The 26783-nt window shown below is 41.1% G+C and overlaps 1 protein-coding gene and 1 long non-coding RNA gene across 9 annotated transcripts in view; one reads left to right on the top strand and one right to left on the bottom strand.

Annotated features, from left to right (window-relative positions):
- The window catches only part of APP (amyloid beta precursor protein), a 233010-nt gene that overhangs the window by 160333 nt on the left and 45894 nt on the right, over positions 1-26783 (bottom strand). For 7 of the 8 annotated variants that reach the window (XM_086883391.1, XM_086883392.1, XM_086883389.1 and 4 more), the window contains exon 2: positions 17261-17428. In XM_086883391.1, coding sequence (XP_086739517.1) covers positions 17261-17428 — 168 coding nt within the window. Of the gene's footprint in view, positions 1-17180; positions 17429-26783 lie in introns of all 8 variants that reach the window. The other variant, XM_086883395.1, reaches the window with a different exon arrangement.
- Positions 1931-6307, top strand: LOC147654404 (uncharacterized). Its single transcript, XR_015285153.1, has 2 exons — positions 1931-2010; positions 2667-6307. It is a non-coding gene; the product is annotated as an uncharacterized LOC147654404 (long non-coding RNA).

Here is a 26783-nt window from a genome sequence, read left to right on the forward strand (position 1 = left end):
AGGTTTTCTCTAATAAACTGGTGGATTTATCCAGGTTCTGATTTCTTTTAGCAGCAATGCTTACCAGCTCATACCCCTCCACACCCTCCCCACCAATCTTTGGTTCTCAGGGTCTCTAGGATGCTCCAGGCTTGTCTGTGCTTTTCAGAATACTCCCTAAAACAGAATTAAGACACTCTGTGAAAGAACCCAACAAAGATTTGGGTGTTTGCTGCTCTAGACTGTGCAGATGTGCCAGTGTCATGGGTTTCTATCAGACCAAGAGAAAATGCTGTGGTTTTGTGCTGGCAAGTGAAAGGCACAAGCAGCAGTTGTCACTGATGTGGTTTTTGCTGTCAGTGATGGGGGGTACTGTTGCGTTCCAGGGTTGCAGGATCATGTCCAGAGAAGCTATGGTGGCCAGGAACTGCCACGGGACACCAACAAGACGGGCTTTTGCTCAAGAAACCATTTATTCAGCACAGGAACAAACTCAGATACAGAGACAGAGAGCCCTGAACAGAGGCAGGATGATAGGTTTTGAGGGACAGAACCAGGGTGGAATTCAAGATCAGGGACCACTAGGAACACAGCAAGGGAGAAACCCCAGGGTCCCAGGAGAAGTTGACTGAGCCGCCGAACTTGCAGTGGGGTGTACTGCTCTTTTGAAATCTCCTAGGGCCATGGAGATGAGGTTTTTATCCCAGACAAGTCCCCTTTTCTGAGAAATAACACTCACTTTAAAATTTCAAAGGTTTATTAAACCTTAACAAAAATACAACAAAAGAATGAACAAGGAAAAAAGTATGCTGGGAGTTGGTGACACACCAGCCATGAGTTTGTTTGTGAAACAGCTGTGCCACCTTTTTTACTCCTGGGGTTGCAACTCAGGCAAATCTGGCCCCTCACAAAGGTTGTCAGTCAATTCTTCACTGTTCATTGGTGCAGGCTTCTTTCTTGACACTTGACTGGAGGTTAGGTGTTGTCATGCTATGCCTCCAAGTAACAAGCCTTCCCTCTTCCCAAAATGCCTCTGCAAGGGCACAGGCACATGCCCTCCCTCCACATGTCCCAGCTACCAAGGCTGTCCCTTGGCACCAATGGGGGTGGGGGGGGGAAGAAAACTATGGGGAGAACACAGGACATCTAAACAAGAAATCACAATAACATAACTATACATCAATAAAACTTTCCTTAACACACACATAATATCCATTCCTTAATTGCGAGAGGCAACCACTGCATTACCTATCTATAACAACCATGAAATCTTATCAATAAAAACTGTCACTAAGCATTTTCTGAAGCCCTATCTGCTTAAGTGAACTGCTATTTGGAGCCACTACCAAGACCGAAGTTAAGTAGTCTTTCATGTTTCATGTGTCAGTGTTTCAAACTACAAAATAACAGTGCTCCAAAACAAAGGCAATAAATTCCAGTCCAAAAGCTCAATAAGCTTTAAAAATCTGGGGTTTTTTTCTGATCAGACCCACATGAACTTACTCAGGATTTCATTTTAAACTTGCAAGCCTGAAGTAACGTTCAAATGAAAAAAACCCTTATGATACAAATGTGTTTGAAGATATGCCCCCTTCCACTCTTAAAAGATTTCCCTAAAAAAAATATTGGAAACATTTGAGAAATTTTGATACTACACTTCAGGAGAAAAAAACTTCTACACTTTAATTTGCTTTACATTTTCAACTTCAAAGTAGGAATATTTTCAAAGAACTGTCGCCCTGAGAATCAAGCCTTTTGATATTGTTTTCATAATTTCTAGCCACTTTCCCAGGAAAGTAACTATAAACATAGGTGTTTATACATTCCATTAAAGATGTGCCTTTTGATGGACGTCTCTCACAGCCATTGTGGTTGGGAAGGTGGTAACCTGACTATCCAATCCCTGGTCGTTGTTGAAACCAATAAATACTGAAAGAACAAATAAACCTTCTTCTTCTTTCATCTCTCTTTGAGATGCATCTGTGAAAATCATTTTGTGTCCAACAGTGACAAAGAATCATTGTTTTTCAGGTTTGTTTTTTTTTTTTCTTTGAGTTTTCACAATTCTTCTCCAAAGAAACTGGGAACTTCATAAAAGAATAATAATATGATGAATCATAAGCATTGCTGAAACTTTACTGGGGATTAAGTTTTCTCCTTAGAGAATTTTCCTCCCATTTGCTGTCATAGAGATGGTGAATGGATCTTGATTTAAAAGACAAAAGATGTAGCCAGGGCCTTGGCATATCATTGGAGTGGTTCTGAGGGAGGGGAAAAAGTGGTGTGGTGGTTGGCAGTTCCTTAGCTGGGGGTGGGTCAGTCTCTGCCTGGCTTGGAGGGCGGATGGTGGTGGGTTTTGGTGCTGGACTTCTCTTGCCCAGGGGGACTTGCTGCTACAGCTGAGCCTTCCTTGCTATTTCTCCTTGTCTTTGGTGGGCCACTGCTCACAGGAGTCACCACTGGACTGGGACTTTTCGGTACCCACCATTGCTGGGAGAAAGCTCCTCACCATCTGCCTGGGTGCCTCAGGGGAAAACTAAGCCCCCATCTCCTCTGTCTCCAGAGGGAGCACCTCCCGGCTGCTTACTAGGGCCTCAGCGGCTGCTTCTGCCATTGCCAGGACACCCTGGAGACACATGAAACATGGAAGAAAACAGAAACACCCTCCACCTTCTCTCTCTTCCTAGGGCCACCATTACCACCCCGGTAATGCTTGATTTGGGTGCCCTGTGCCTCACACTGAGCTATCAGCATCCCCTGCAGCTGTGAAGGGAGAGCGGTCACTGCAGCCTCTCTGCCTCAACAGGAGCCATCAGCACCTCTGTTGGTTGAAGTCGTAAGTACACAAAGAGGAAATTGCTTGATGGGTGGGAAAAAGGCTATTATTGCATTTTTCCTTTTTTTGTGTGTTCTTGCTGTTGTCTGTCTTCTTATATATAGATATATCCTAGTAAAGAACTGTTATTCCTTTTCCTATATCTTTCCCTGAAAGCCCCATAATTTCAAAGTTATAATAATTTGGAAGGAGGGTGGTCATCTTTTCCATTCCAGGAAGGTTCCCAGCTTCCCTGGCAGACATCTTTCTTTTAAACCAGGACAGACTTCCACAGCAATTTGTTTCACATTTCTACACTGTGGGGAAAAAAAGGGGAAGAACTCAGCATCAAGGCAGTGGAGGCCTCAGTAAGTCACGCAAAGAAGAAAATCTGCCAATGAGGAGTTTGCACATATGTGGTGCAAATTCTGCTTTACAGGGACCAATATTTATTGCTTATATCTTTGATAACACTCACAAGCATTACTGAAAGATAATGTTCCAACGGGATATAAAAAATCCTCATTAACCTATAAAAGCATCAAAGCCCTGCAGATCACTTATCATTCAGTTCTACTCATAAATCGCATTTACTGTTTCTCCAACTTTGTTTCATGATAGAAGAAGAGAAGGAAGATAAGGAGATCATCAAGACTGCCACCTACAAAGATCTTTGCAACAAAGTTTGGAAATTTGTCCAAGAAAGATATAAGACTTCTGTTTTACTTTAGTAAACTGACTGGTGTCTTCATTTCCAGTTAGTTAATTGGACTGAAAACTCAAGTAAGGCAAATTTTCTGCTAAACGCTGTTGCTAAAGAAGTAGGCCGTCATCCTGAATCGCTCAATGATGTCCATGTGGGTATTTATCAGCAGGACCTCCTAGTCATTCCTCACTTCTGAAAACAAGGGCACCTGGCTATGATCCTTCCAATGAAGCTGTACCCTGGAGTCCACCAGCAAATGCCAGTTTGAAAGCAAAGCAAGGAATGAAGTGGACATCATCAAATGTGCATTACACAGCAAAGTCCTAACATCCTTTTTCTCCATCAGATTTCCATGACTTACAGACTCCACACACACACACAAGCACAAGGTCTGTAATGGCAGACTGAGTCAGCCCTAGGACTGAAACAGAAGTACACATGAAGCATCTCCCAGGGCAATTCAGCTGTTTAACACACCCTATGTACTCTTTTTTTGTAAAATACACTTCTTTTTTTTTCAGAAGGAAAAATATGCAGCAAAAAGTTCCTCTCTGTTGCTGCACTACTGCATCAGACCCTCCTACCTCGGTTTATTTTCCAGCAGTGAGAACAGGCCCATGGTTCACCCTTGTATTTCCTCAGCAATCCCCACTACTCACAGGCTCCAAGCTGTGCACATAGAACAGGAGAAGTTTGGGGCCAAAGTTTTTGGGTATTTTTTTCCACTTACAGGTAAGGAACGCTGCTGTAGAGCTGGCTACTGAACTTTGTATACATAAGGAAGGAGAAAGGTGCTGACAAAAGCTCTCAACAACAAACTCGCATAAGCACCACGTCTCCATGTGCATGAAGTTGCCAGTCACCAGGCTGCCCATAGCCATCTTTACACTTACCAGAAGCAGCCCAGAAGAACATACTGTCTTAGTGCTCCATTCCCCACCAAAAAAGCAGCTGAACATTTTGTTGCCAGCTTTCTTCCTCCAGCAGTATGTTCCCACACAGATGGCAAAACATTTTTTGAGGCTTGGTATGCATGCTCCACTGAAGTAAGTAGGAACCCTGTGATGCCTTAGGATTTAGCTTTTATATTTTTCAGATCCTGTACTGCTTTAGTGTGTAACTCTAAGACTCCATAAACTGCCAGATACTGTTCTCCCATTTTATTCAGACAAAACAATTTCTCTTTAGGCCTGAAACTCAAGGACACCTTACTGTCTCACACGCTGAAAAACTGTAAACAGCAGTGAATTGTGAGGGGGGAACTGGGAATAAATTATTTCATTACCTGAAGATGTAACTGGAGGATTAACCCCTGATATGTAAATGGACCAAACTTTTATCTGTATGAAAAACTCGTGACCATCGTCCATTTTGGGTGTAGCCTCTTGGAGACTTCTGACTGCCCAAGGTGTACCTATTGAAGGCCTTTAATAAATACCTGCTTTTATTCTCTTTATGTTATCTAGCTTCTGTTCTAGGTAGCCACTTGTCATGGAGTTACTTTACCTTTAAGGGAGTTGGAGTTGCTGGGAAGTGCTTGGAGTCTTTTCTCCTGACCAATTATCGGTCATTGCTGAGAATTGACAACAGTTTAGGCCATTGAAAAGTAAGATCAACTTGTGAACCCTACTTTAAAGTGTAAAAGCAGAGCTCTCTGGGTTCTTTGTTTCCTGGCTGTGAAGAGTGGCGGAGCTCCCTGCCTCCCGTCCCTGCCCAGGCCATGCGGCCGGGCGGGGATGGGGCCGGGCCTGCCCCGTCTCCAGGCCGGGAGATGGGGGGGCCTGGGGAAGGTTTTCCTCGGGCCCGGGCCGGGCCGAGCCGATCTCTGGCTCGGCTGCAGGTTTTGCTGTAACTACATTCACTAGAAACTGCCCAGTGAAGAAAGAGAGAGGCCCTGGACTTGCAGCGGGTTGGAGCAGAGACTACACGCTCCAGAGCAGCCATGAGGAACTTTCCATCACAGACGGCTCCAGCTCCTGTTCGGCAGAGATCTCCAAACCATCTACAAAAGCCTGGGCAAGATTTTAACTCTTTCATTACTCAGATGAGACTTGCGGATTAATCTTTTTATCCAGAGAGAGAGAGAGAGAGATCAACATGAAAAGAGACTTTATAAACTACCAGTGACAGGAAAGAAAAGAAGCTTCAGAAGAGGTAGAGAATTAAGAAGATGCTTTAATTAAGCTGAAATATCTTTCTGTTAAAACTATCGAGATGGACAATGAAGTCCTGAAAAGAACTCCTTTAATTCATGATACAGCATCTAAGGAGGAATAAAGTGTTCAAAGTGTAAATTTGAGTAAAAAGTAGAGTAATTATGGTATAGTGAAGTGCTGGGAGAATGAAGCCTTGAGAGGCAATGAGAAAACTGTTTTCTGGTGAAGCTCACAGAAACAGATGAAGAAGACTTTTTTGCCTTTGAATAACTTATCCTTAAAAATGCTATCCTTAGACTCATGGCCCATACACACTTCAGAGTGATGTGAAAATGGGAGGAGTAAACTCTAATAATAGCAGCTCTGAGCAGCTAACATGCAATAGAAAACTATAACAAAAATAGTTTTCTTGTGAGAAACTCCATAAATTAACAGGAAGAAACTTCTGTTTCTCTACAAAGACTGGTGAAAAGACTGTAGCAAGAATTGGGACTGTTTTAACCATCAAAGTTCCAAAGTTTTTGTCTCTGTTATCATGTGAACAAAGGAATAGTAGGTAAATAGGGGATGAAAAGGTTTTTTCTAGAAGTTTATTCTGGTGTTCTTATTATTGTAGTTTGTCAATAAACTTTCTTTTTTTTTCCCTTTTAAGTTGTATGCCTGTTTTGCTCTTGTTCTAATCCATATCTCACAGCAAGAAATAAGTAATTTTCTTAGTTATTGGTTTAAAACCACGACACCACTCTTAAGGCATCACCTGACACCAGTTTCTCTAACAGAAAAATTCAATCCAAGAAAACCTGAAATATGAAAAATTTAATTTGTTTCCTCCTTCTACAAAAGACCAATCCCAAAAGGGTTAGGATGGCTGCCAAATAGAGAAACCCCTTCAAATTGTTCCTAATGACTCAACTAACACAGTGATGTCAATCCCTAGAGAACAACACTGTTGGGGTGCAATAAAGTCCAATCATATCCCCAAAAACTTCAATACCAATATATTTAAGACCTTATTCTCAGAAACAGGATATTCATTTCCAGCTGCTTAACGGCACACTGAGCTAAGGGAACATCAGAATAAACTGAAATCCAAGTAAATTATGAATCTGCTGAGATGTGTTGATCCTGAAATTCAAAAGACAGAGTAAAGACTGTAACCCTGCATCTGCTTTCTAATATAAACCACTCCAAAGCTGGAACATGCCCATGTACATGTCCCTCTGCACCCTGCATCTTGCCAGCAGATATCCCAGACTACTCACAGAATCATCAAGGTTGCCAGTTCCTCAAAATTCAGAGAGAACTTTAATATTAAAATAATTATGATCATTTATTGTATGGGTCTTTTTTTACTTTTGTTTCACAGTAAGGCTGGCAAACAATACATCTAAATTAAAATTATTCTTTCTCCAACAAGAATTAAGTTCACTGAATTGGACTGAAGTAAACATAAATAAATCAAATGTACCCATTCTAATTAAGGACTTCTGTACTGAAAAGATTTTCAATTTGCTGAAAAAAACAAACAAGAAATCCTTAACATTCCATACTGCTTTGGCTCATCCATCTTGCCTCTCAGAACTATACCTACACTTCTCTTGAAACTTTGAGAAACAAACAGAAAAGAAAAGCAGATCAAAGTTTTAAATGCTCTTCAGAATTATGTTTTGATGCAGTCTATTACTGTGCTGTGTGGCTTAGCAGTTCCCATTGTTTAGTGAGGTAACTGAGATAAGCTTTACTTCAGCACTCATAAAAATTAAACATTAAACTAGAATGAAGGTTCTTCTCCAGAGATTAGTCTAAGAAGCAAAGTCAATGTAAGGATTTGCACAGATTTCTGTATTTCATTTCCAGCACAGCGCAAGCACTTTGGCACCAATCTGTTGCTGAAGCCTAGTAAAAAACACCAGGCTGACCCTCTGTGGTGGTTTCACATTGATTGACATTTGGGAAAGAAGAAAATACCCACTGAAGTGATTTCTTTAAGAGAAGCTGTTCAGAGCTTCCTCTCTGCCTAGGATAGGCCAATAGCTGTCTAGTTCTGAGAACTGACAACATTTTGCACCGTTGAGAAATTAGAGCCGCCTCTGTGAAATCCACATTTTAAAAACCACAAACCTGGGAAATCTCTCTCTTCACTTCCAGCCTCAGAAGGGAATGGAGCTGAGGTGAGGCCAGCCCTGCTCCCTCACAGCCTGTGCAGCCTGGGGGAGGCCGGGCCGGGCCCAGCAGCTCCCGGGTGAGGGATGGAGGCTGCAGGAACCGGCCCCAGGCTGGGCTGGGACACGGCTGCTGACATCTTGCCGACACTAAACCTCCCCGGCCTGCACCGAAGGCTCCAGGCTGAGCCAGAACTGTCCGCTCCCCCTCAGTTCCCCCCAGCGGCTGCCGGGCAGAGGGAGGCAGCCTGGGAAATCATAAGGAGGAATCCAAACAATCCTTAGAGAAGGAAAACAACCTTTGCAGGTGTTGTTTCTCTCCTTGTTGTTTACTTGTAAGAAACTGTCAAGGGCTGTTGTTCCTACCTGTGCAATGATGGTGATGTGTTGGTTTGATGGCCAATGAAAGTTTACCTTTTGGGACCTTCTCAGAATGGTCTATAGAAAAAAATCTGGAAGAATAGAAAGCACTCTCTTTTGCAGCTAAAGCTAGAGAGCCTGTGTCGTCACTACCACAATTCCTAATACAGTGTGACAGATAACAAAGTAAGATTAAGAAAATAATAAGCTATAGCAGAGGAAAGCTGTGAAGTCATCCAAAAGGGATGGGGACAATCAAAAAAGTAAGAGACATGACACAAAACTTCCTACCTATTCATATACATACAATCATGCACAGAGACTTGAGGAAGACCAGAAGAAGATGAAGCCCCTAAACACTGAAAACTACTCAATCACCCAAACCCTGCAGGCAGCCTTCTGATCTCAGGAGTACCATTCCCAGGAGGCATCACTCATTCATCTGCAGAGGTACACACTTGCAGATGCTGGAGCTGTGGTTTCACTGCCTTGAATTGCACACAAGTCTGACATCGCCAGGGCACAATTCCTACATTATTCCATTTCTTGTCCATTTACTGCTAAAATCTCTCTAAGAGCCTCTGCTAGCACAGAAACTGGATCAAGGAACTGACTTATCTCGGAAAACATTCCCCTAAGAATAAAAACTGCATCACAGTGGAAAGTGTCAGGAGTTCAAGAGGACCCAGACTGATCTTGAACAAAAGTGGGATAAATCTGTGCCAGACTGAAGTACCCATGTAATCGTGGTCTCAAAAGGTGGATGAAAAAAATCATGCCTGGGTTTGAAGGGACCTTAAAAATCTTGTTCCAACCTCATTGGCCTTGGACACATCCAGGGATGGGACGGCCACAGCATCAGTGCCTCACCACACTTACAGGCAAGAATTTCTTCCTAATGTCTAATATAAACTTACTCTGTCAGTTTGGAGACACTCCCTCTTATCCTGTTACTAAATGCTCTGGCAAATAGTTTCTCTCTATCCTCCTTAAAATGGCTGAAACATATTAGCTGTATATTTATAATAGATTTTACTTACTTAACGTATTAGCTGTATATTTATAATAGATTTTACTTACTTAAAGTAACCATCACACTTTATGCCTATTACATCTCAGGCTTATTATTTATTAAAGGAACAGCTGCTACCGGTCCATCTCAGAGTTACACAGTGAAAGACAAGGAGATGTGTCCGTAAAGAAAACTGCAGACCACATATGATGAGAACTCTGTATGTAAGACAGAAAAGAGAATGTGAAATGCAGCAATAAATGTTGGCTGTGTTGTCCCCATTAGGATACCACCAATGTGGGAAATTCAATGTCTCTACAGACCACATCCAACACTACACAGCCCTCTCAGAAGTATCTTGGGCCATACTAGAGTTGGGTCAGCTGAGCTTTGCTCCCTTGGCTGGGCATGCTGAGCATCTAGTCCAAGTGTGGCTGCTCTTTTTGTAACCTGAAGGAGCAAACCACAAGCACAGAACACAGACTGCTGATGATAATGAAGAACTTTTTCTCAATCATGTGCTAAATGGCTGTCTGCTAGCTCAGCTATGAGCCAAGAGCAAGAGGGCTGCCCTGCATACAGCCATTGCATCAGTGTCTTTTAGAAGACAGAATAAACTATTGTACCCTTGGCACAAACATTATGCTGACTGAACCCACTGATTAATCACAGAATCACTAGGTTGGAAGAGATCTCCAAGTTCATCGAGTCCAACCCAGCCCTAACACCTCAACTAAACCATGGCACCAAGTGCCACATCCAATCTTTTTTTAAATACATCCAGGGATGGTGACTCCACCATCTCCTCGGGAAGACCATTACAATACTTTATCTCCCTTTCTGTAAAAAAACTTTTTCCTAATATCCAACCTATATTTCCCTTGGCACAGCTTGAGTCTGTGTCCTCTCATTCTGTCAGTTGACGCCTGGAGAAAGAGATCAACCCCCACCTGACTACAACCATGTATGTTTCAGGAAGTTGTAGAGAGTGATAAGGTCACCTCTGAGTCTCCTTTTCTCCAGGCTAAACAACCACAGCTCCCTCAATCGTTCCTCACAGGGCTTGTGTTCCAAACCCCTTGCCAGCCTTGATGTCTCTGGAGGTGCTCAAGAATCTCAACATCCTTCCTTGTCCATCATATCTGTGAAATTCAAAATTAACCTACAGGAAAAAGCAGCATTGCAGTTTCATTAAATGCTGCAATACATGTTTACCCAAATATTTATTTATGCAGACAATCCTCATCCCTTTTCATCCTTTTTCCTCCCTCAGCCTCAAAACAGAAGCACTCTTTGAAAAAGTCTTCATTTTTTCATTTAATTTCTTCTTAAAACATGCCAAAAAAAATTAATATAGGGAAAAACAAGAGGAGCAATTTTTTCTAATCAACAGAAAGACAGGAATCATCTTGCAACATTTGCTCCAAGTTTTGTTAGTCACTTGATTTGAAATGTATTTCAACGGTAGACTACAGTCCGGGCTAAAAATCCCAGCCTTCTTTCTCAAGAAGGTGAGAATACTAAGGTTTAACTGCAGGATAAAGATACCATCAGTAGTCATCCTCTAATTCCAAGCAAATTAAATTTAAGCACTGACAGAAAGAGTAAACTAGTTCAACATTTGCTGTTGACCAATAGCTAAATTAAACCTAAGACCTCAGTAATCAATGCAAAGAGTGCTAAGATACCATTCAGTCAAACTTTTAAGCATGACTGCATACATCTCAGAATATACCAACACTCATTTCTGTTGAAAATGTCATTTGTTTTTAAGGTGATTTCGTGCTGCCAAAAATCTGTATGTTTCCCTTTTTATTAAAGGGATCATTTTCCTCAGAGCAAAATTTATGGCTTTTTAGACTGCTGAATTTCAAGTAGTGCAGGTTTAAAGTTCATTTTCACCTTCAGTACTATGGCTTTTTGCTTTGAGAAACTAGAAAGGGCACATAATGCAACCTAGATAAAAACAATTTCTATTGCAATGAAAATGACAAGGTGGAAAGAAACCATTATCAAAGCAGTAAGACCATTGTCATTTCATCTCAAATTCTCAGAAAAAACAGGCCAAACTATTTTTCTCTTTTTAAAAACTTTGTCATCCCTGTCAGTTAACAAACTCTTTAGCAGGAAGACAAAGACTAGAGGGAAGGAACTGCTGCCATGAGAGCTGCCTGAAGCAGGCTCCAGGACAAACAAGCACAGTAGGATTATCAGACATAGCCACAAGAGAAAGGCAAGCAAGTAAATAAAAAGAGATGGTCCAGTCATTTAGTGGCCCTTTTGGCCAATGTACAAAAAAGGGGGCATCTGGGGATTGTGGGGTGAATCAATGTCAAAGTTTTAGTGTGGTCATACCCCAGCTTGTACTGGGCCTGGCTAAAAGTGGCTTTTGGGTTTCACAAGCAACATACCTAAATACACAGCACTAAACCAGGGGATTTGAGAAAGTGACAAGATAATAATTTCTGGAAGCATTATGGCTAGAGATCAGAAATTTCAACAGTGTTCTGTCAACAGTTATAATTAATTACCTATTACAGGAATTTACCCTTCTATTTTCTGCTCCATGTAACACAGAGATAACAGTTAAGAATGCAGTAACCTGCATTTATAATTTTGTTATTTCTGGGGAGGATTTTTTAAGAAATACACACTGACCACAAGATGGTCATTCCTCCCAAGTGATGTTTAAAACGAAAGGGACACATGTAATGACTTTACAAAAGAAACCAAACAGACATGAGAAGCCAAGTGTAACACCTTCTAAAGCAAACACTCACTTTACAACTGAAAGCTACTCTAGGCATCTAGCTAAAGACTGCAAAGCAAGCCACTTGCTGATTGCAAAGTGCACTAGATCTCCAAACTCGCAGGTTTAATTCATCCTCACAATATCCAGACCCAAACTTACTTTATTGTAGTTGTGGTTTGTTCTTGGCGGAAAAGAAAAAAGCCAACAGTTACATGCATACTTAAAATGGAAATAGAGATCTCCAAACAAAACTAAGTGGGGGAAAAAAAACATGCATTGAGACAAAATAATTTTTTGCCAGCTGTGACTGTTTCACAATTCATTTCGGAAGTGAGTTCAACACAGATGGCAAAATAATTTTAGTCCTTCAAGGAACTCATAAAATGTATCCTAATTACTAGACATAAAATTCTGCACATAGTGGCTGCTCAAAATTGCTAATATAATAAACATACACCAATATCTTCCAGCTGAACACTCTTTCCCTTTTTACAGGGAATGAAGCACACCTAAACTAACTTCATTCTCTGCATATTCATGTAACTTTGAAATCACACTTTGACAAAGGGCAGGCTTTGGTTTTTATGAACACTGTTAGGAAGACAGGAGCTGACTGACCTCCAAAAGCATCTTCTTACGACAATAATGTGTAGGTGGGAGCAACCCAACTCCCCCCATAAAACAACAAAAGGCAAATCCAGGAGCAGCTGTACCCACCTGCTCTGGGACACCAGCTAACCACTCACAAGGGACTCTTAAGGAAGAAACTTTCCTCAGGGTAGTAATGGAGTAATTGTGTAGTATGGCAGGACTTTCCTAAAATTCCTCTGAAACAGCTGGTGCTGCAGTGTCAGCAGTAGGACTCAATGACCAGCGGCTTGATCTGAAGCATCATCAAGATCACTCAACATCTTAAGAGTTTACAGAGCTGTAAACCATCCAAATTTACATCAATGCCACACTGTTCCAGCATCTGCAGTACTTGCACTTGACAACTGTTTGCAGATGAGGCCCACACAGTTTTACTTCTCAGTAACACGTACAATCCATACAGCAGCATGCTAGCTAGTTTGACATTAAAAGAAACCACTAATAAGTTGTACTTCTCCAAACAGCATTTCATTCCACCCGAGAAAGTTTCATCTTGTGGTATTAAAAAAAAAATCCCCAAAAAACACAAACAAACAAACAAACAAACAAAAAGCCACCAGCTTACACTGAACACAAGAAAATGCTCAGAATATGCTTCCAGGACCACTTCCTAGGAGTTCAGTGTTAGAGTTTAACTGAAATCAAGGAAGCTGGAAGGCAGCATTCAAGTATCTCCCATTTCCTTTCAAAAAGCAATCTACTGTCTGAGCTGTGCCCTATTTAAACTGTTTGATGTGCTGTCCAAATACAAACTCTGATTGTTCCTGTGCTGCACTGATCTCCCACTCAAAAGAAGTAAAGCAAAAGCAAGCAACATTAATCTTTAAAACATGTAGGTGGTTCTGCTTATTCCCTGTTCCTCCCTTTCTGGTTTGCAATGCTCCTCTACTGCTACTTCCTGCATCAAGACTTCAAAATCCACTAAGCTGAGGTGGACTGCAAGAGGAAACAATGAGAATCTCAAGGTTCACAGTACATGTCTGCAGGAGAAATAAAAGTCCTTCTGTTTACACACTTCCTAGCTCTGCCTACCACTTGGGCATCTAGACTTGCACTGTCAAGAAAAGCCCTTTTAAAAGAATACCTAACAAGGAGGCAGAAGAACACATCTATTTGTAAGTTCTCATGAAAGGAGAGATGATATTTTTTGGTTTTTAAAAAATATCTTCAAAGAAGAAACCAGAGACAGAGAAAACATGAAGTATTATTTTTTAATTAACAGTGAGTGAAGTTTCCCAATATATTAATTTTGTATTATTTTAGAGCCAAGGAGCTGCAGAGCAAGATCACTGCACTTGTGTGTTGGGTTTCCACCCAAAAGGCTCCTTCTGGTGTGTCCCTTCTGGTCTTTCCCAAGCTGGAGGAAGAACTGGGTGCATGGGCTAACTCTACAGGTTTTACCAGAGGAGTGCATCTCCCCTTGCAATACAGTCATTAGCACAATTCCTTCAACAGTGCTCACAAGTGATCTGCAACAAAAACCAGATTTCTCAATAGAAGTACAGGGTGGAAAAGCCAAACCTTTCCTTGCTTGCTGTCACATTAAGGTTCTGTTTGGAGCTGGGTAAAAAAACTCAGTTCCTCAGCAAATGGTACAAAGAGCTGCTGCTACAGCAAGAGTGAAGAAGCAAGAAAGCTGCCACAGTGCCAGGGAACAAGAAGGCAGATGGAGGAAGAGTACCTGTCCATTGGATCAGCAGAGCATTTATACTCAGTCTCTGCCTAGAGCAAGAAATAAAGCACACAGGAAGAAGCAATCCTTTTGCGGGATAAAAGCAGCATTAAAGGAGAGAAAAGAAAGGAAGGAAAATACCATATTTGGCAAAAGCAATCAAAAAGGAGATTTTTACCTGCGTACTATTCCAACACAAGAGATTCCATATCTCAGCCTTGTTGCTTATTGCTTCCTGCTAATGGGAAATGCAAATTTGTCCCATTCCCTGATAGAAGTACTGTCTTGCAGCCAAGGTAAACAGCAGAAAGCAAGGGAAATACTAGGCATATTTAGAATACCAACCACAATAACAAGGAGTTCCCCAAAGCTAAGAAGCCAGTTTGAGTTGCATTTACTAGCAATCCTCTACAAATTTATTTCTTCGGTAGAAGTCGGTGCTGTTATTCAACTCTAATTTCTCTTGTGGGGTCACAGGCAAGTTTAAAAATAGCAAAGCTTCAGTGCCACTCCCTGGCCAAAGGCAAAGCCCAGCATGCCACAGGCCTGGTTAAAGAGGTGTGGGGAAGGAGGGAGGATCATGGGCAAGAGTGGTACAGAACAGGGAGCTTCTTTCCATGCTGCTGAGTTGGACCAACTTCCATGTGGCTTTTTGATTTGAACTGCTGTCAGCAGATCTGAATTTCCTCATATTTGCTATCCATTTCTAAACTTTATAACAGCATTCAAAAGCCTGGGGCTCATATGATTCCACTCCTTCCCAAAACACCAGGTGGCAGAGACCCCATTGCTGCCACATGCTCTTACACCCCGGACTACCTTGTCTCTTCTTCATCAGCAGCCTACAGCAGCTACACTGTGCATCTCAAGGGAGTGTGTGGGAAGGACATGGCAGGGCAGCAGGACATCAGCAGCTTCCAGCAAACAATCCAAAAGTGCATCAAGAAAAGAGGGGTGGGGTTTTGCCAGATTCCCATGTTTCAACACACCACAGCAAAATTGATCACTTCAAGATGGTAAAAGCATACTGCTCCACACAATTAACAGAGACAAACTAAAATCTGCAAAATGCTTGTCCCATTTTTAGGGAGTAGACCTGCCCACACTTTGCCCATGACAGGGCAGAACCCTGTAAGCCATACTTTTATCTGGAACTGGAGACACTCTAAAATCATGGCAATCATCTGATACTATGCTACTAAGCAGTCATGCAGACAAAATAGGGCTTAACACACTGGAAATTAAATATTTACCTTTAAAAACAAGTAACACAAGGTCTCTCCTCTGTTTCAGTTATGAGAAAATTTCAGATTTGCAAAAAAATTCAGGTTAAAAGAGACCTATTATGGTTATTCACCTATCATTAGACCTTCCTCAGCTCCAGCCAGGGCTCACATCTATGCCAGACCAAGCTGCTCTCCAATTAAGCTCTCCAGTCTCCATGCATGGCAAACAAATTTTTTTCTTAGGGAGCCAAAATTTTTCTTATTAGTCTCTTTGTCATTTAACATTCTATGATTATTACCTTCTGACTGCTTTTGCTTACCTCTTCCCCTTACTTTTTAGAGGGCTTTTTTTTTAAAATGCCACCCCAAATTTCAAAATCACCCAACAGTCAATTGACAGTTCCACTCTGAGACTTTGTTCCAGAATCCTTCCCTGCCTGCAGCATTTGTGGTTGAACCTCCAACCTACTGACATATTCATGCCTTAAACACTCCCAAACTTTCTAATCTTACTTCTATAATTCACATATTTATTTCTGTAGCTTCAGATGGACTTACTACCTTTAGTCACTGATGCATTTTTAGTTACTGATGCTCTTCTTTTCTTTTATTATTCCTTTTCTCACCCACAATAATTTCATTATGCATTAATCAACTTTATTTAGATAAATCAAATAAGACAATAGAAAAACAGAAAAAATCTTTGAAACTGTACTAGTAGGATAGGTTAGGTGTTTTTGTTGGTGATAAACAAAAATATGAGTTTCACAGAGCAATTTTCTTAGTAAAGAGTCAAAGCTACCGATGAAGAATAAATTTCAATTGCCATTACAATATCACCCTTAATGAAATCACCAAATGCAATAAAAACAGAATAAAACACTACAAAACCTAGAAAGAGCAATCAGTGGGTGAAAGGACAGGAATGATGATGCTAAGAGAGCAAAGATCTGAAAAACAAATTCTCTTGCTTTCTAAAGAAATAGTTTCACAGGAACTGGTTTGACATTTTGGAAACAAAGCAGCTACTGCTATGGCAATACGCCACAGCTCTCACGCACCACCCCCCAAAAAAAAACATAGTGAATGTAAGGACAGGCAATTCAAACCATGCCCTTTTGTTCCACTGCATGAAATAACACATTTTCTTTTCAAATTGTCACACACTGGTACAAGGTTATTGTACTATCACATCACAGAGACAAAACAAAATTAGATACACATGTTTTTAAGGACATAAGCAAGTGGGAAAGAAGTTTCTGCTCTCAAATATGAAATCTGTCATTGTGACTTCATCTGTAGGGGATGGTTTTCTATTAAGAAACTCTGAATGGTTCTGTGTGCAGCAGAGACAAATAACTCTGGACTGCACAAATGCATTTCAGTGTCATGGTAGAACAGAAGCTGATCTTTTCAAAGCAGCCCAAAAAGACCTACGACATTTTAAATAATAAATTGCCACCTCAACTTTATTCAAAACACTTTGTAAGAAAGAAGTCCACTGCACACATACTATACAAAAATTATCCCCCAAGGATAGAAGAGAGACAAAATTTTCCAACAGCCCCAGTGACTCCCTCAGCAACCAATTCCTGAAGCTGTTGTAACAGGCACTGGAGAGAACCTCTTCAGAAGGGACAAGAAGGCAATGGAGGAAAAGGGTCAAAAAAGAAAGAGAAGATTCCCTACAGACTGAGCTCTCCAACACATGCCTGCATTTAGGCTTTTGAAAGATCAACCATTGCAGTTATTCCTGAGACAGCACTTACTTCCTGGCAGTACTGAAGAATCCCTTCTTTCGTTCCAATACAGGTCTTGGTGCCAGAGGGGTCCGATTCCCACTTTCCGTTCTGCACGTTCATATGCATGTTGAGTTTTCCACAGAACATGGCAATCTGAGGCTCTGCCAGCAGCCCTGCATTTCCATCAGCAGGCACCTGGAAGGAGAAGAAAGGTTTTAATCCTCACATCTGACTTTTCAGTCCAGCCAAAGCAGCAACAGGTCAAGCAAGTCTGCGACAAACTCCAGACTCATCCACCCATCACAGCAAAGACCAAAATTTTTGTTCCAGGGATATCTGAGAAATGTAAATGGGGTTTTCATAGAAATCCAGATTACAACAGTATAATTTTAAAGCTGTAACCAAATTGTTTTGTGGCCCCAAACTGTCTTCTTACCAACGTAGGCTAAACATAGAACAACCAGCATGGTTGGAGCAATTATAGAAGTTTAATTTTCCAGATACAGCTGTTATACTGTGGGGGAGGAATTTACTAAAAACTAATTGAAACAGTAACAAGTTTTTATCAAGAGTTTCCTAAAAAACCTCACAATTTATCCTTCTTCAAGCCCCTCAGTAGTTCATCTCCTTGTTGAGCACACAAGCCCCATTTTCTCATGTCTTACGAAGATGGTGGGTTAAAAGCAACTTCCACCTAAGCTTTTCTTGGATTGACCTTTAAAATGCAGAGGAGCTGAGGAGGTATCAAAATGTCTCTGCTGAATGTTTAGATCACAACCAAGAATTACAGAATACCACCTCCCCAGCAAGCATTAAAATACCACACTCAAGACAGGTGCTCCTCCTCTTGAACCACAGACACTACCCATTGCACCCAAACTGAGCACTGCTGGGGCACAGAGCCAGACATCAGAGGCACCCTCAGCACAGGTTTAAACCTCTCCCACAGGACCACAGCACTGAAGACAAACCAAGAGTCAACCCTGAAGGTATAAGCTGAAAAGACTTGCTTCTGTTTTACATCTGAGGAACATGACACAAAGAGAAACCTCTCTGGGCTAGGTACCTCAAGAGACAAGGCTACAGCTCTCCACTGCCCCTCATGCTCCAAAGGCCAGTTAGTCATATTCAAGGTGCAGCAGAGTATTCATTTTGGTTTAAATATCTATTTTTAACTTTAACTCTCTTAGCGAGAAGGATTCTCAAGAGAAAAATTAAAAACATTTTTAAAAATCACAAAAACCTGAAGAAAAAGAATTACGGTATCATACAAGGTATGCAACCCCAGGATATTAGTTTCACTCTTTGTTTAAACAAACACAAAAAAAAATTAGTGAATTTTATCTGCCTACAGTACAAAAAAAATCCCCAAACTCCCCACTAAGAGACATTGCAGGAATGAAAATCTAAGTATCTATTGTATTAGCACTGAAAGTGAAAATGCCAAAATTACCCGAAAGTTTTGTTTGGGTTTCTTTTTAAGAGAAAAGAGAGAACATTTCTTTTCCTGTTTTCAGAAGATGTTAACTTGTTACTGCAATTCAGCTCAAAAAATAGAAAAATAAAAAAAATTTAAAAAGACAGGAACAACTCAATTGGCTGAGAATTCTCTTTACTATCTCAATTTCTCTTCTCCTGTGCAACAAGTACATTCTGTACAAATTAACAATCAAGTATCACTGTTGCTCCACTGAGTAATTAGAGGATTTTCCAATAACTGGGATGACACCTTGTCTTGGCTTGCCTTGATCAAGAAAACAATCACATGCTTACTCCTTCAGAAACTTCGGAGAGCATCTCAAATGTACCACATCTATAACAATCTGAAAAACATCCTCCAGGTTAAGTTTTTTTTTATACATACAACATAACCTTATCAAAATTTCAGTAAAAATAGAAGTGAGTCATTCCACAGGTGATGGATGTATGGATGAGAACTCTACATTCCCAGTCTGCTCCTCCAACTGAGATCTTTAGTAAATTAATAAAGCACACTGTAGTCACACTGAGGCAGATTTTAGATTTCTTTTCACTCAAAAGCATAAATCAAAACCAAAGTAAAGTATTTAGATCATAGAATCAAAGATTCTTTTAGGTTAAATGAGACTTTAAAATTGAGTCAAACTGTAAACCTAACACTGCCAAGTTAAACCAAAATAAAAGCCAAAAATAAAACCTAAAATTTAGCTGAGATAACTAACTTCAAGGAATCTCTATATGATGCAAGTTCCTGATAATGTAAAATCTCATTAAATACCACTCATTTTAAGAAACATTGAACTGTTGTTTGATCACAAAGGGGACTGAACAGCAGTATTTTTGGGGAAAGATGGGGAATCACTTTCTGTAAAATATGTACACTTACAAAGATTAAAAGATTAAAAACTCAAAAAAAACCAGGGGACTAAAACATTAGTAAAACTTACACAGTGATAAGTGATTTGTACCATATATACTATCATAACATTTTAAACAGGTGAGTAAGTTAATTGCTGGTCACATCAAGACGATATCCAGCCAAAATATGTGATCTGGTAATGAATTTTGTGTATCACTCAGGTTTTCTTCATAACCAATGGTTTCATTCATTTACATTCATACCCTCACAAGAAAAAAATACCAGCATTACAATGCAATTAAACAATTTAGAGCACCGATCTACACTGATAAGCATCCAGGGAAAGAAGAAGAAGATCTCTGTTCCCAGAGATAAAGATGATCACAGAGACAGATGAAGAGAATCTTTGTTTTTGAAAAGCTCATCCTGAAAATAGTACCCTGTAAGTTGACATGGCCTGTTAACTCAGCTGTGAAAATGGGAGGAGCTTCACAATTGCAGATATTTTCCCAGGCAGCTGCTATTCATGGAAATTAAAAGCCACAAGAGAACTGTTTCTTGTGGAGAAGTCTCCATGGCATGGGGAGAGAAAACTTCTCCCTACAAGAACTGATGAAAGACTATTGCAGAGGTAGTAACTGATTGAAAAATCCCAAGTTTTGTCTCTACGTTGTCAGCTGGGGAAGAAAAGAAGTCGGGCAGGAGGAGGAAAAATGTCCTGAAGGATTTATTCTGATTCTTCTTATTCTTTTAGTTCTGTTAATAAAGTTTTCTTCATACCTTTTAAGTTTGGAGCCTGCTTTGCCCTCTTAATTCATATCTCACAGCAAGAAATGAGTAAAGAATTCAAGTAGGTGCACTGGTGATTTTACCCAGCACTAAACCCATTACATTATTAAGTCCATTGGCCAGGAAACTCAAAATAGCAAACCTAAACCACTACAACTAAATTGGTATTTCCATCCAGTTTCAAACCAAAACCTCCACAATCTTAGTTTTAGTGCTTCCCTCAAGTCATGTTCCAAGTACTTGTAGAACAACACTCCAACCCAGCCCCGAGCATTTGTTTACCCTGAAACCAGATATCAAAACCAAACTAAAAAATATGCCAGGACTGAGTTCACAAGGCTATCTTTTGAAGCCACAGGGAAATGAGTGCTCCTCTCCTCAAAGACCTAAGTGAACCAACAACCAAGTGCATATAAGAGATATTCAAAGGACTTGAGCAGAGCTGTCTGTATAAACAGCTGACCTGCATATGCATGTGTGAACACACACAAAAGCAAACCCTCCCTGGGGTCCCTGGACTCACTAGGAAGCAATGAGATGAACCACAAGAGCAGCAGAAGCCTAGCTCCTGTGCTGAACCTGTCTAGCACCATCCTGCACACGTCCCTGTGAGAGTGACTAAAAATTAAAATTTAACTACAAAAATCAACATCTCTGAATGTAGTCATAAATGTGAGGAACTATCACAGGGGAATACCCCATCAAGTCAGAGAAGGCAGATCTTTGCATCAGCTACATGAATATAACAAAAACACATTCTTCTGTAAGTGCAGTTTCAAGAGTTTCTTACCTACCACCAACACTACCAGCAACATGTCTGCTTCTAAAAAAAACCCCTTAAAAGCCACACTCTCACAACCTCCAATTTGAGTGTCTTAATTGAAGACGATGTGAAGGTGCTTGAATGCATCCAGAGCAGAGCAATAAAGCTGATGAAAGGGCTTTAAAAAAATGACATCCTGCAAAGAAAACCTGAGGACTCTGGGCTTATCTAGCTGGGTGGAAGGAGGCTGAGGGGTAACCTCCTTGCTCCCTACAGCTTCCTGAGGAGGGAAGTGGAGAGGGAAGTGATGAGCTCTTCTCTGTGGGATCCAATGATGGGATGCTTGGGAATGGTTCAACCCTGTGCCAGGCTCCAACTGGACATTTGGAAGCATTTTTTTACAAGGAGGATAGTCCAGCAGTGGAACAGGCTTCCTGGAGAGGTTCGCAGTACCCCAAGACTGTCAACAGCAACTGGGCAATGCCCTTGGTAACAGGCTGTAACTTGGTCAGGCAGCTGGACTAGACAGCCACTGTGGCTCCCTTCCAGCTGAAATACTGCACTGCATTCTAGCCTCTATGTCACCAGGGTCACAACCCGACCAGGAGCATCAGCAATTTGCTATGGGTGATGATGTGCACCACCGAGGGCAGGAGGATAATGGGAGGAGCAGGGACAACCTTCAACCAACCAGGTCTTCTCTGGAGTTAACTGCAGAGTCCATACCGAAATTTACACACCTTGAAGTTAACCATCAATATAACTGAAAACCCTCACAGCTAACAGGTAACCCCAGCCTGCAGGTGACTCAACAAAGTTTAGTCATATTTTTTTATAAAAACTGCCATTTTGGCAGGAAGAAAAATTGCAACAAGCAGATTGACCAAAATTACCCAAGACTGGAATGATTTTCAGGAAGCATTAAATCTAGTGAAGCACCAATTAAACATTAATATAGGGGATGGGGAGGTAGAGGGAGTGGAATAACATCAAGATTTTACAAGCTGAATAAAAAGTGCATTAAGAAGATAAAAGTAAAAAAAATCACAACAAAACAAAACAAAACAAAAAACCACTAATCTTGCTCCCAAGCTATTAATTTAGATTTTGAAACAGTCTTTGATCATTTACCTGGCGATATATGTTGACTAATAGCAGTAAGGTAAACAAGAAAAAGACAAATCCTGTCAGAACTAATTATCTTTTATTCATTTGGAAAAACAGGACAGAAAAAAAGATTAAATTCAGCAATGGTGCAAGTTTGACAAAATAAGTATTTAATGATACCAATAAATGTGACAAGGGTTATGGTTTCTTTTGGTATGTCTACATGTGCAGAAATACTAATGATACTGCATTTAAATTTTGTTACCTGGAGGGCTGTCACAAACAAAACAAACATAAGACTGATTTCAGGACAAATCAAGGTTTTGCACTGAAATAAATCACTGTAAACCATCTAATTCCAGCACTGTATTTTCTATTCCAACACTCGAAGCCACTATCACTTACTTTAAATAAATGTATTAAGTAGAAGAAAAATAAGAGCTCAATTCAGAGCAATGCAGCAGACCACAGAACTACTCCAAGCTCAGTAGCAACTTCTGGGGTCCTATCATACCCATGAAACTCACTGCTGCAAAACTAAAACTACAAGGTGAGAGCAAACATTAGAAAAGGCCCTAACTTCTAGTTTGTGCTTTTGTTAAAGCCCCTTTTTTTTGGTGGTGTAGATTATATTTTAAACCTACTCCATTGCATGTGTACCTGGGAAGGGTATGAAAAGGAAAACTACTATATGCAGTGTAGCAATGGGGAATAAAGACACACAGACTCCCTTTTAGCAGCCATAAAGAGAAATTGTTTATTGCCAAAAAACAGGCCTTTTTATGCTCTAAGCTGAAGCAAAACAAGCATGCACTGGCTGCCTGCCACTGCAGGTGTCACTGTTCACTGGGTTCTTTTACCCAACCACCTTTTTGGTCACCCAGTGTCCATGTGTCTCCCCAGCCAATCAGTGCCCCATGCACAAGGTGACCACATGCTAGCTATACAATTTGTCCTCTGCTTATATAACCTGGTTTTTACCTCACTGTTAGCTGAACATTTCCCAGAGTGCTCTGTGCTGAGCAAGAGTGAACAAAGTGAACAGGATTTAACAACAGTGAAAAAGGCCCTTATTCTATTAGGCTTTCCTTCTCTCCCACATCTCCCCCTTCTTTGTTTAATCACTAAAAAACCACACCAAAGACAACTATGCCATATACTATTAAATATTTAAACCATACCTCGAAGCCAAGGCTGTCTAGCCAAGAAAATAAACCCCACAAATCACCTTCATCACATTGTTGCAGCTACCTAGTAAGCTGCTTAAGGTTGCTGATGGTTTTAGGATTTTCTATTTGCCCATTTCAAATTAATCAAATTTACTTCTACTTATTACTGTGTGATCACTTTCACTTCACAATGAAAGCATGTTCTCGATACAAGTGTTCCACAGAAGTCCAGCCTAATTTATTGAACAGTATGAAGAAAAATATGCTTGTTGTGATTCTCAAGTGATGAAGGGTGTCACCTACCAATCCCATTTGTAGCACATACTTCTCATGGTACTTAGTTTCATGCCAATAAGACAAAAGACATCCTGTCAAATAAAATAATTTGGAACATCCCATTTTTTAAAGAAAACATTTCACTTACACTTAACACAAATAATATAAAAGATTAGAAAAACAGATCCTGAAACATTTTCAGATGTTAAATGACTCAGCAAGGAAGAGGGGGAGTAACCCAGTAACAGCTCTTCAAAAACACCAACATATGTCTGTGACATGAACAATATGCACATGGTATCAGTATGCATAGCATCATAAGCTTCCATCAGTCTTAGGGGGTAAGACATTCACAGTGCCTTTGCCATTCAGGATGGCACAACAAATGGCCACACACACTGGGAAAGAAATCATTTCAAGAGGTGACCTGTGGAGACACAAGCATAACATCTGCCTCATGTTAGTAGACACAAGGGTCCTTTTTACTGCCCTGTTAACAGGTCCTTTACCATCACCAGAGGTCTGGGATGAGTCTTTGTGTCAAAAGAATATTGTCTTTCACATGCTGTTTGGCAAACTTCATCTCAGTTTAAAAAGCTGAGAACATACAAGGCTTTTGCTGACCTGTCATGTAACCATCCTGACTCGCCCTTCTTTTGTTTTTCAAGCATAATTTTCAATGTCTTGGGGCAAGTTCAGCAATAGCCTGCTCAGTGGGAGAGCAGGAAATACCTGTGTTGTGGGAGACACCCCAGTGTTGTAAGAATTGCCAAGTCCATTCAGAAGTGTAGGCAGGCCCACTGTATGTTTTAATAGTGTCCAGAAGGCCTAAAGTGGCAAAGCAGGTGAGCCAGGGCAGAGTGACATTGTGAGCCTTCTCTCTAGTGTGGGAAGTTGCCATCAATAAATGAGAGTAAGTGTCAACAGATACATGAGTATATTTAAAACAACCGGATTCGGGAATTTGAGTGACATCAGTTTGCCGAACAGAGTTCAGAACAGATGATCAACAGACCCTATGAAGATCCTTTGATCTATCCATATGGAATCTCCAAGTTGCCCTAAAATATTCCTTCCCCATAATGTACATGGTATGGCAGCAATGAATGGTGCAATCCAGGTCGTTTGCCCATCAGGGCCAAGAACAAGCAGAGGTAAGTGCTCTGTTTAGGGGGCAACATCCCTCCCACCCCAGTTAGGGTCAAGGTGGGGTTAATCATGGGCCAGTCACTGGGCTATTCACTGATTTCAGCGATGGAGACATCAGCTCTGGTATCAACAAGCCCTTTAAATTTTCTGCCATCTATGCTGCATACCAGGGTTGGCTGAGCCATTGTGATAGAACTTGTCCAAAAAATTTGTGGCTGGCCTATGCTGTCAAAGTCATGAAAAAGTCAAAGCCATGTCACATTTACCCTTACACCAGGGATTTTGTTGGAAAAGGGAACAAGCTGTGCTAAATGCTGACCTGCAGGAATAAAGCAAAGGTGGCATGGGGGGGCCACAGCATAATTTGTATTTCAGCTTCATAATCAGTCAATGGCATCAGGTAACATAAAAAGCCCCAGCTTAGTGGTGGAAGAAAGTCCAATTAACAAGGCATGCATATCACTTCCAAGTGGACCCCATACTCCTGTAGGAACTAAATGAAGCAAGAAGGTCATGAGGATCACTGACTCTTTGGCAGCCAAATCCAGTCCTGCGCTGCCTGTGGTTGTGGGCTCCAGCTTGCTTGCCAAGTGTTCTGCTTCACATTTTTTTGATTCTGCAGGATGTGCGAGCCCACCACCTCCTGCTGGAAGTTTCCCAACTGTATGGCTTCCCCTTTTGCACTGTAGTGAGAAGGACATTCAGTAGGCCCAAAGATTTCCTTTTCCACATAGGGGACAATCCCTAGTAGCCAGTTTCGTCCTGCTGCCTTGTCAAGGACAATCCTTCCTAAAGTGGTCAGATGAACCATTTCTAAAACAACCTCCTGCTCCTGCCACTGAAACCTGGAGGTGCATGGCTAAAGCCACACTGAGAAAACTAGTGTGGTGAGGGATAGAATCCACATTTTGACAGGCCCTAACCATGTCTGTTATATCACAAGCATGCAGATTGGGAACAATGAGTAATGCTTTCTTAAAGTCTTCATTTGCATATTCAAAAGCAAATTGCCACAACAAAATAGCTCATGTGTCATTATTATCAACTTGCCAAAAAACTATACAAATGATTCTGCTGGTCCCTGTAAAATCTTAGCTAAAGACATATGAGTGTCGATGCGTGCCCCCAGGAGTCGGTGCAGAGCCTGAAAAGCTAAGCAGGTGATTATGTCATACACATGGCAAAGGTAGCCCATCTGTGCTGCAGAGGTTACCTGCAGGCCTTCTCCTGTTAACTGAGTGACAACAATGGGTGGATCTCTGCCTCACAGTGCTCCCACCTGAGCAGTATATAGCGCACAGTAATCGGTAAGCCAAACTGAAAATTGTGTCATGGATAAGATTCACTATGCTTCTCCACTCACTAGGTGAAGAACATAGGCAGTACTTCCAGACTCCAAGTAACTTAAAACATGATAGGAAGATACACCACTTTCTTTTACCACTGTCCTCAGTTCTTTGATCATTTTATAATTTAAGTCTTTGTAAGTAGGAAGTTAATTTGGTATGTAATAACAGGACAAGCAGTAACAACCATCAAGTCGCCCTCTTTCATTGAGTCTTCACATTTCCACCAGCACTGTGCCACAGCATCATTGTTCCGTGGATGGGTACAAATCTGCCTCTTCTTCGGGGTCTAAGGGTCCAGGGTCAAGAGGACTGACTGGGTAAGGCTTTTCATCAAGGTCAAGCAGCACCATAGGGGATGGGATGAAACCCATCCATGAAACCTCAGAATGGTCTAGTGTGTTGGAAGTGGGTGCAGGCAGGGCCAGGGGTTCAGGGAAATCAGTTTCTGAAGTCACCAAATGGCAGAACTACATGCAGGTTTCTTTAAGAGTTGCCGTAATAGTCCCCTGTCACAGTGATATGTTGGAGGCAGGACAGCAACAAATACACCCAAAGGCCATGCAGCAACAGCCCACTTTATTGAGACCTCTTCTCCTAACATAGATTGGAA

The sequence above is a fragment of the Cyanistes caeruleus genome, chromosome 3, assembly GCF_971803275.1.
Source record: "Cyanistes caeruleus chromosome 3, bCyaCae1.hap1.1, whole genome shotgun sequence".
NCBI classification, from domain to species: domain Eukaryota; kingdom Metazoa; phylum Chordata; class Aves; order Passeriformes; family Paridae; genus Cyanistes; species Cyanistes caeruleus.